At 39.6% G+C, this 11,336-nt stretch overlaps 1 protein-coding gene across 3 annotated transcripts in view; it reads left to right on the top strand.

Annotated features, from left to right (window-relative positions):
• Positions 1-9,788: 9,788 nt before the first annotated feature.
• Positions 9,789-11,336, top strand: part of Grasp65 (Golgi reassembly-stacking protein 2) — a 71,433-nt gene continuing 69,885 nt past the window's right edge. Inside the window, exon 1 of one of the 3 annotated variants that reach the window (XM_072296365.1) lies at positions 9,789-10,021. In XM_072296365.1, the coding sequence (XP_072152466.1) occupies positions 9,959-10,021 (63 nt within the window). In that variant the 5' untranslated portion in view covers positions 9,789-9,958. Of the gene's footprint in view, positions 10,022-10,110; positions 10,432-11,336 lie in introns of those variants that run through there. The other 2 variants (XM_019049986.2, XM_019049989.2) reach the window with 2 other exon arrangements.

Genomic DNA, 11,336 nt, shown 5'->3' with positions numbered 1-11,336 from the left:
CCTGTTACCGAGCAAAAGTAGGTGTATTATATTAGGACGCAGACCGAACTTTCTTAGTATATTCGTTTTAGGAATTTAAAATACGTTTCAAAGAAGAAATGTGCAAAAATCAAGAGGACAAGTTCAAATCAAATTTCCGTTTGCCGCCATGGATTCCCGCGCTCATTTACACACTCACACAAGCGCGCAGCGCCGAACCTAGCTTCACTTTTTCCCCGTGCTTTTAGATACGAGCGCTCCGTCTTTATGTCTTTGTCCCCTCACCTCACTACCGGTTCCAAACATAACCTCAAAAATTAACAAAACCGTGCTGTTTGTTTCGGGCGTTTGAGTTTAGCAGAGATTCCTTCTTGGCTTAGAAGGTCAGGGATGACAAAAATCCTGCCGCAGATCATCAGTAAGCAAGAGCGTTTCACCGATGCGTCTCTACTCTCAGCTCTAGTGGAGAAAGAAAGAACTTTATTTGCCTTATGTACTGGCAAATTCGCCATCTCACTCCCAACCGGCATTGCATGGCGGTAAAACACTCGCCCCGTTATCAGAGCGTCCACGGTTCGCGCCCACGCGGTGTATATATTTTAACGCCTTGATCATATTTATAAATGCCGCGTAGGGCATCGCAGGGTTATTTTTTCCAAAAAATCTGAGTGAGGATTGCATTTTGATTGAAAGGTAATCGAAAAGGGCTCCTCTTGCTTCAGAGAAACTTCTGAATCCAAGGTCCAGGGCAGAGTTAAGAAATTTCATGAAAGATTACAAAAAGAAATTTCATAAGGAAATTTCAAGAAATTTTATGAGGAAATTTCAAGAAATTTTATGAGGAAATTTCATGAAATTTCTTGTGAAATTTCAAGAATTTCATACGATGTAATTCCTTTAGCAACTCTGGTCCAGGGTCCCTGTATGAGGGTATACAGTAGTATACAGGGGCCGTCCAATAAACTTGTTTTTTCTTGGAGGAAAAAGCAGACTCCGGACAGGAATTAATGTAGCATAGTGTTCAGTTAACATCCTTTAGTATAAATTACGTAAGACCTTTTCCCCATTTTTTGACCCCCATACTTCTCCTTGTGCAGCACCGTAAGGCATCCCTTAACCCCCCCCCCCCCCAAATTACGTAAGTCTCGACTAACCCCCCCCTCCCCTTTCTCAGTTGTCGTAGATCGAAGCATGACGTTTCCCTTTAGAACACAATGAAATTTTTAAGCCACAATTTTTTTATATGAAACCAAATTTCTGGAGTAAGTTCACAGGCAAGATTCATGATATAATTAGTTTAATAAACAAAAATATGGAGCAAAATTGAAGATTCTTTTGGCCTTGGGAGTAAATAGTTAAAAGTATAAAGTTGACGTGAGGATGAAGTCACTACTCATCATCGTGAGAATGAGTGGAGAAGTGGGAATCAAGAGAAATGATAGGGCATGGTTCGATCGGCGAGCAATCGGTGGTTTCCTGATTTCCTCTATTTCATCTTGAATTTTATTATCAACCTGACGAAATATGGATTTTTGCATTTTCTTGAAATATAGGCTAAAAAGTTGACGTAAGGCTCAGCCGTACCCTCTCCTCCCCCCTCGTAAGGCAACGAAAGGCTGTTATAGACCCCCCCCCCCCCTCCCCATGAGAGCCTTAAGTAATTTATGAACGGCCCCTTATTTAAATTTTTGGTATTCCTTATGGTCTTTATTACTTAAAATTCCTAATCATATAGATAATAGAAGAGAAATCATGCAGATTTTCCTTTAAAAAAAAAGAGCGTTTAATTTGGTTTGAATTTAAAAGATTCCTGCTTGGCCCGAAAGGCGAGGGTTGACAAAAATCCTGCGGCGCGTGGGGAGTGCAGTGAGTCTGCAGAAAGGAAACATCGATGCTCCCGATTGCGCACCAGACAGTTTGCGATGGAAATTCGGCAGGATTTTTGTCATCCCTGCCTTCCGAGCTCAAGGAAGGAATCTCTGCTGAACAGTCGACTCTTTGTTTCGTAGCTGTGCTGTGATCTGTGAATACTGTGATATTTTTTCATAATTCAATTGTGTTATTGTATTGTTTCCTTCATGGGAAAATACAAAGATAAAATACGAAGAATTCAGAACAGCCTGAAGAACTTCCGTGTGTTACCTAAGATGAAAAATAAATTATTCACAAAATATTAATGAAAAACATTTGCTATCACAGACACGGATAAAAATGCAGAGTAGCACTTTTGATTTATGACAAAAAAACGCAGCTAAAAATTGGGAAGCACATGGCATTTGATGAAAAAAATAAATCTGACTTGAATATTTCAGCAAAAAAACAGTTTCATTTGTAATAATTTATTTTCAATTTTTGAAAAAGTCCTCTCACCTTCCTCATTCATTAAAATGTGAATAAAATCTCTCAGTCTAAGTTTTTACACTTACTCAAATAAAGCAAATCAAACCCTGATCGACTCATTCAAATTCTAATTCTTCTTGAGAGCGGTAAAATTTAAATGAGCCAATCAGGTGCTTTGCTTTGATAGAATAGCATAGGACGAATAGGCTTTCCTTTATATCAACTATTTGTTTCTCTAGAGAAAAGAGAGAGGTGTCACAATGGAACACAGTAGTCATTCATTCATGGATTCCTTACTCATAGATTAAATAGTCTCTTCATTTTATGCTTCAGTCTCGCTCTCGAGTGTGGCGAGTCTGGGAGTTCACCCTCTCCTTTATTCTTAGTTGTTTCTTCGTTTTTTCGCATTTAGGTGAAACTTATAAGTATTTATTAGTATGGTTCTGTGATTAATTCGCCTAGGAAGCACTTTTAACTAGTTTAAAGGGTACAGGTTTACCGATTATAGTATCAAAAATCAATTTTTCAAAGAAAGCTTGAAATTTCAGCTGAAATTTCAAAATTTTATTTTTCATGAAAAATACGAACTCAGGTGGCCATACTCTCTTAATATAGGTATACTCTAAATATAGGTACTCTAAAAAGCCCTACTATAAGCCCTAATAAAGCCGACTGCACCATAGAGTGCATAGAGTCGTAAATGTAAGTGGGTGAGGCCTTGCCTCCACGGGACGTTTTCATGGGCTTTGTCCCAAGTTCAAATCACAGGAATGAAACTTCTGGGATTTTTCCCAGTTACCGTCTCCACGGGACGGGGCTCATACAGTCCTGCGACTAGTTTGTGCCTAGTTTGCGCGGGAAGATAAAGTAGTTAAAGTCGAGTATTTAACCGGGATTATACATAAATAAATGCACTCAATTGACAATTAGACACATTAATTTAACTAAACAAACATTAACAATGTAGTAATGAATAAAATATCGCACAATTCGTTTTCACTTCTTCTTCTTCTTTCTTCTGTACAAGTACCATACTTGGTACTGGGAAAAATATCCAACTTCCTAAAGTGGGATTTTTCCCTCGGACAAATCTCGTGAAAAGCGTCCAGCCCACATACAAACTGGGGCTCTCAAACTGGCACTAATTCTTCTATTTTCTCAGCCATTTCTGCTAGAGTCCCTTTATACCCAGAGTTAAGACAACTCGATTATCAGCTGACTGGCAGCCGGCCTTGGCTGGCCATGGAGGCCGAAACAAGTGCACCCAAACGAACGATATTGAGGGATAAGGATCAGGAATCCTGCGATGTTTGTCACACAAAAACAACAACATCAATAAATTGATCAATTAAAAAGAAAATGGGATTGGTTTGTGAATAATTTCTTAATCTATTTTCATTTTGGACCGATGGAAATAACAATTTACTCTTGATAAACCACAATTAGGTAATATTTTCATTATTCTTGTTCACATTCGAGGTACCGCCATCTTGGTGCACTCGTTTCGGCCTCCATGAGCGATAACCAATCAGAATTGGATTTTTTTTTAGGCCACTCTCAGCCCAACCCTGGCCCAACCAAAAGTGAGTTGTCTTAACTCTGGGTATAAAGGGACTCTAATTTCTGCACGGAATGCCTTGAAAATTTCAAGATCTGATCTGTGATGTATCCCGAACACATCGGTTACCTTCAAAGATCGTCGGCCCGACGATCTTTGAAAGGCAACAGTCAACAGTTCCATCAATGAGCCTCTTTAAGGCCCCTAGTTTGTAGTAGAGTACCTATATAGCGAGAGTATGGACAGATCGCTTCATGGAGGGCTTAGGGCCCAAAAGTGCAGCCACCCTTCCAACCAACTTCTAACGCACAAAATTTCACTGCCAGTCTGCAGATTCCAATTCTAACCAAGATGGCTAAGAATGTACACAAATGAGCGTTCTTCCGCAAAAATGAGTAAATTTGTGCAAAAACTAAGTCAAATACGTGCTTTATAAACGATGGTTCATGACAATTGTATTAGTAAAGCGCTCTGGATAATTGAGATTCATAGGTTGGCTGCATTTCTGGGCCCTAACTTTATTCGCGGAGACATTGGTGAAGGCCTGATGGATTTTCGGAGTTTCACATCCGTCTATACTCTCGCTATACAGGTACTCTAGTTTGTAGGTGGGCTGGACGCTATACGGCTCGTGGAGACGGCCTGAGCTGGCGCCACTTTTAAGCATTTTCCAGGTCCCGAATTCCGAGACTCCTAAGTGACGCCAGGTCACTTTTTCGATACATAATCGATTGTTTGCGATACACGGGTACCCGGCCATCCGATGTAAACAAAGAAGATAGGGATCACCACGTATTCCTATGGAACGCCGTTAGTGTCAAAACCAGAGTTGCTAAAAGAAATTTCATCGAATGAAATTTCTTGAAATTTCACAAGAAATTTCATGAAATTTCTTTCCTTCCCATGAAATTTCTTTTTTCCCCATGAAATTTCTTGAAATTTCCTAATGAAATTTATTTTTATAATCTTTCATGAAATTTCTTAACTCTGGCAAAACCCTTTTCTTGCGCGCGGAATATTTTTCCAGCGCGCGGAAAGAAAAAACCCGTTTTCGATGAAAATCTCTGAATTTCCGGATTCCGCGCCGGTTTTCGATATATTTGCGCCGTTTGTGTCAAAACTATTCATGTCGGCGCGCCGCTTCAAATCTGTTCCGCGCGCGGAATTTTCGATATATGGCCTTATCTCGACGGCGCAACTGTTGAGGGAATCAGGTGCAACTGTTTTACAAAGTTTGTTGCACCAACCGAAGTTCCCTGTCTCGACGCACAAGCATGTGTTCCTGGAACTTTTAGGCGGGAATATTTGAACAACATTAATATTTTTAGGTTAAACGATGTCAATTGAGGTAACTGAACTGATAATTATGAACGGGAGGTGAATATTTTGCGTTATTTCGACCAGGTATAAAACAAAAAACAATAACATAACACAGATTTGGATAAAAAGAAAATATATTCGATAAAATTTTATTTTCTTGCTGTAGTGATATGCTACAAACGAAAATATAAAATTAATACTGAAATGTATACAAATATTTCTAAGTAATAACCGCTCCGGAATAAAACACCCGTAATAAACTCCCGCTTCACGTGTAACCAGCGTTTATCGGCGTTTGAGTTTAGCAGAGATTCCTTCTTGGCTCGGAAGGATTGGGTTGACAAAAATCCTGCCGCAGATCATCAGTAAGCAAGAGCGTGTCACCGATGCGTCTCTACTCTCAGCTCTAGTGGAGAAAGAAAGAACTTTATCTGCCTTATGTGCTGGCAAATACGCCTGGCTTCCCATCTACCCGGCGTACCGTAGCGGTTGGATACCTAATTCGTGAATGGGACATCGCAGGTTCGCGCCCGCTGAAGAGTTCATTTTTACTGCCCAGATTTTATTTTTAGGTGCCACGTAGGGCATCGAAGGGTTATTTTTTCCAAAAAATAAAAGTGAGGGTTGCATTTTGATTGAAACGTAATTAAAAAGGGCTCCTCTTGCTTCAGAGAAAATTCTGGATCCAAGGTCCAGGTCCAGCGTCCCTGTATAAGGGTATACAGGGGCCGTACAATAAACTTGTTTTTTCTTGGAGGAGAAAGCAGACTCCAGACAGAAATTAATGTAACATAGTGTTCAGTTAACATCCTGTAGAATAAATTACGTAAGACCTTTTCCCCATTTTTAGGCCCCCCATACTTCTCCTTGTGCAGCACCGTAAGGCATCCCTAAACCCCCCCCCCCTCTAAAAATTACGTAAGGCTCGAATAAACCCCCCCCCCCTTTTTTTTTCTCAGTTACCTATCGTAGATCGAAGCATTACGTTCCCCGTTAGAAAACAATGAAATTTTTAAGCCACAATTTTTATAAGTGAAACTAAATTTCTGGAGTAAGTTCACAGGAAAGATTCATGATATAATTAGTTTATTAAACAAAAATACGGAGCAAAATTGAAGATTTTTTTGGCCTTGGGAGTAAATAGTTAAAAGGACAAAGTTGACGTGAGGATGAAGTCACCACTCATCATCGTGAGAATGAGTGGAGAAGTGGGAATCAAAAGAAATGATATAGGGCATGGTTCGATCGGTCAGCAATCGGTGGTTTCCTGATTTCCTCTATTTCATCTTGAATTTTATTATCAACCTGAAGAAAAATGGATTTTTGCATTTTCTTGAAATATAGGCTAAAAAGTTGACGTAAAGCTCGGCCGAGGCCTCCCCTCTCGTAAGGCACCGAAAGGCTGTTATAGACCCCCCCCCCCTCCCCCTAAGAGCCTTACGTAATTTATGGACGGCCCCTTATTTGTATTTTTTGTATTCCTTATGGTCTTTATTACTTACAATTCCTAATCATATAGATAATAGAATAGAAATCATGCAGATTTTCCCTTTAAAAAAAGGGCGTTTAAGTTGGTTTGAGTTTAAAAGATTCCTGCTTGGCCCGAAAGGCGAGGGTTGACAAAAATCCTGCGGCCCGAAAGGCGAGGGTTGACAAAAATCCTGCGGCGCGTGGGGAGTGCAGCGAGTCTGCAGAAAGGAACATCGATGCTCCCGATTGCGCACCAGACAGTTGGCGATGGAAATTCGGCAGGATTTTTGTCAACTCTACATTCCGAGCTCAAGGCCTAGATACACACGGCGATTAATCGCCGCGATTGCAATCGCGGCGTTTAAACGCAGGTGTATTCGGTCAATCGCCGCGACGGGCGAGTGAAATTCTCGGAATTTCTCCAATCGCCGCGATTGAATTCAAAGTAGGATTCAATCCTACTTTTTGGGCGAGTAGATGCATTTGTTGAGTCCTGTTTATTCTTGATGGATGCGAAATCCACCAGTACATGTGGTCTACATGTGTTTTTGTTTACGTTCTTCTATCTTCGTGGTTCTCGCACAGAGTTGCTAAAAGAAATTTCATCGAATGAAATTTCGTGAAATTTCTTTTTTCCCCATGAAATTTCTTTCGACCGACAAAATGTCAAAAATGCTTGTTTTTTCAAACAGTATTTGTTTTTATTTTTAAAGAAAATAGTATTCGTCAATTAGACCAATTGGAGCTACTTATTTATCAAATATTTCCTATTTAAAAAAAGAAATACGTTAGCGAAGGAAACTGTTAGTTTCTGAAAAATCATTTAAATTGTTTCAAGGATAGTTTAAGATCCCTCCCTCGCTTTTGTACCAAAAAAGGATAGACTATTAGGGGGAACTAGGATTCTTAATAGTTGAGAACTTTGTTATGTTCCAAATATGAAAGCTAACGTCTTACTTTATCCGTAAAATTTATTTTGGTGTTCAACCGGTACGGCTGTGTGTTCAACCAAAATTTAAGATAAAAAATTCAAAATTATGTTTTTGCTGTTTTACTCAACTTTCTGGGCATTTCTAAAGTTCCCTTACACAGTTTACCACGTGCATATAAATGAACTTAAGGAGATTCATAAGTTTCAAGGTTTAATCCTGAATTCTGCGTGTTAAATGAAATTTCATGAACATGAAATTTCATTATGAAATTTCTTTTCATAATCTTTCATGAAATTTCTTAACTCTGAGTATGTACTTCCACTATTCAATTTTTTTTTTTTTTTTTTTTTTCCCACCCAGAAACAGATTCAGCCGCCGAAGTTAAATGGATTCAAGGCCTTCATATGTACTTGAAGTTTAGGGGAAAAAATTCTTACCCCGTCATACTTTACTCTGAGGAGTCAAAACGAACAAATGTTTAGGTATACTGCTTAAGGTTAATCTTCAGCTGTAGTTCCGAAAAAATCCACCACGTCGCGCTGCTAAAATCCGACTCCGAAATCAGTGATTATTTAAATATCACAATAGGTATCTTAAATTCTAAGACTCATAAGTTCTAGCAGCATACGTCTGGAATCCTTAGAAACAAACGCGAGCTTTGAAAGTCTAATAATAAAAGCTGTAAATTGATCCCAGTTTCTCTTACGGGATATCTGTAAGTGCGAGAGAGACAGCTCACGGTGGGAGAGAGATATCTGCCAACTGCTGAGAGCGATCAAGCGCGATTGGTCGCATCAAGGTCATCATGCTTAACCCTACTTTTTTCTGGGATCAAATTGCAGAGCTTCAGAAATGACTTTTCACGTTGTTTTTAGGGTCAATAGGAAGAAGAATGTTATAGCTAGAACTTATTTATCTTCGATTTAAACAGAAATTCCTTCAACTTTTATAAAAGCTCAAGGACTCACGTGGAGCTGTACGGACTCTAAAACACAGCGGTGGCGCCCCCTGCGCGGAGAAATTTCTTACTTCACGCAGCTGTAGATAAACCAGGTGATTCTAGAGTCCCTTTATACCCAGAGTTAAGACAACTCACTTTTGGTTGGGCTGAAAGTGGCCTAAAAAAAAATCCAATTCTGATTGGTTCTCGCTCATGGAGGCCGAAACGAGTGCACCAAGATGGCGGTACCTCGAATGTGAACAAGAATAATGAAAATATTACCTAATTGTGGCTTATCAAGAGTAAATTGTTATTTCCATCGGTCCAAAATGAAAATAGATTAAGAAATTATTCACAAACCAATCTCATTTTCTTTTTAATTCATCAATTTGTTGATGTTGTTGTTTTTGTGTGACAGACATCGCAGGATTCCTGATCCTTATCCCTCAATATCGTTCGTTTGGGTGCACTCGTTTCGGCCTCCATGGCCAGCCAAGGCCGGCTGCCAGTCAGCTGATAATCGAGTTGTCTTAACTCTGGGTATAAAGGGACTCTAGGTGATTCGTCAAGCTCAAGTGACGTGGTCGAACTGGCATGCGATAGGAGGTGTTTGCATTTCGGGCATCTTGGAATATTTTGATGACTTGATGACGTAGGTGGGTACAGCTGGGTACAGGGACGTCCCCTTCACACTGTACCCACCTACGTCATCAAGTCATCAAAAAATTCCAAGATGCCCGAAATGCAAACACCTCCTTTTTTTTCTCTATGGCATGCGATATATCGCATCTTTTAGATAAAAAATCTCGGCAGATTTTGAATTTTCAGCAAAAAAAAGGACGATAGCCCCTCCGCATGAGCCTGAAGAATCATTCTAAACCCAAAAATCGGCAAAATTCAGAGAAATGAAAGCAGGATAGTGTTTGGAAAAAACCTCGCATTCGATACCAAAATCGATAGCTGAATCGAATGCGAGGTTTTTTTCCAAACACTATCCTGCTTTCATTTCTCTGAATTTTGCCGATTTTTGGGTTTAGAATGATTCTTCAGGCTCATGCGCAGGGGCTATCGTCCTTTTTTTTGCTGAAAATTCAAAGTCTGCCGAGATTTTTTACCTCAAAGATGCGATATATCGCATGCCAGTTCGACACGTCACTTGAGCTTGACGAATCACCTTAAAGAGGGCGCGATAAGCTCAGTAGCTCCTAACAAAAAAAAAAAAAAAAAAAAAAAAACCCCTACTACCGTACATACTCTGTAATCAAGAATGAAAAGTTTTGACGTGTATGAATTTTGATGCCATTTGCCGTCTGCGGGTTTGTGAGCGGTTGAGCTTTGTACATAGTATTGGTATTTCGGTATTCTTTGCCATCAAGTCACCTCTAAACTTAATCGTATTTTTGGCCTCTTACTCTCAAAATGGGAGGCTCTCAAAGTGCGGAGATTCCCGGAGGTGGAACTGAAGGCTATCACGTACTGAAAGTAAGCCCCTTCTTCTCATAGTAGACTGAGGATTCAAATTTTAATGTCTGTTTGCCTTTCCTCAGCTCTGCACAATTTACATTCGAACTTTATGACTTTTTCAGAATTCTAATAAACTCTTTTACATTTCGACTCTTTGACTCTGTTCAACTTTCCATCCAACTTTTTCGTTCAATGTTGTTGGATGAAAAGTTTGAAAGTGGAAATTGGGCTTGAGTTTGTGCTGATTAAGTTTCCCCATGTCTAGAATCAAGATTGTGAATCTATTGTGGGATTCAAAAAGTGTAAACATATTTGGCAAGAATTCTATTGGGCTGAAAGCTACCTTGAATGTAACTTTGAGTGTTGGTGCCAATTTCTTACTGGGCGTACCTTTCTGTTAAATGGGATGGAATTTGAATGACCATTAGGTAAGCCGAGAATGTGCTCCTTTATTGCACCGTTACATATACTCTGTTAATGTTAAATTCTCTTAAGATAAAACTGACCAAAATGTTTAGTTGAAATGTTTGTGACCCACAGTGCACCAAAAATTGGTGCTGTCGGAATTGGTCAGATTACAGGGGCCAGAACTTGCGTTCCTTACCTTGATGAATGTAGGATGAATGCTGTCTGACCTATATGTATGTGTGAGCTAATAAACTGTTGTTGTGCACTACTTCATGTAAGTGCGATACCTTTACAATAATTTGTCTAGTTTTTTGATTTAGGGTTGTCGATTCTTAACCGATACTGCGAAAGTATCGATACATTTGATTGATACTTGGTAACGATACTCAACAATAACGATACCATTTGGTTTCGATCCTCAGACCTCAATATCCATGATATCGATACTTAAGTAATCTCATTTGGCTGTGAGGAAGGCTTTTTTCTTTTTTAACAACTTCTCTCTTCTGTTTCACCTTCACTGTGCACTGTGACAAATGACAGAGTAATCAGGTTTCTCAAGATGATCGTTTTTGATAAAAATGTAAAAAGCTCGGTTCGATAACGGTAGGAAAGGGCTTACAATAGTTGACTAAGGACGCCAAAAAGGCGGTTTCGAGAGAAGCGTAAATCTGATGGAGGTTAATGGCCGACAGACGTACGCACATTCCGAATTACAGCATAATTTAGAGATAGTATCGATACCTCAAAAGTATCAATACCTCAGCTCAATGCTCGATATTGGCATCGATGCCTAAAGTTGATACCAGTATCGATACTTCCCCGAGTATCAACATCCCTATTTTGATTTTGGTCAAACTGGTTTTCACTATACGTATCCGACGGAGCAGTGGATCAGATGTATTATGTTGCCATGAAAGCCCCA

The sequence above is a fragment of the Bemisia tabaci genome, chromosome 2 (genome assembly GCF_918797505.1).
Source record: "Bemisia tabaci chromosome 2, PGI_BMITA_v3".
Lineage (NCBI taxonomy): Eukaryota > Metazoa > Arthropoda > Insecta > Hemiptera > Aleyrodidae > Bemisia > Bemisia tabaci.
Note: the sequence above shows the minus strand (reverse complement) of the source record. Positions and strands in the feature narration are given on the sequence as shown.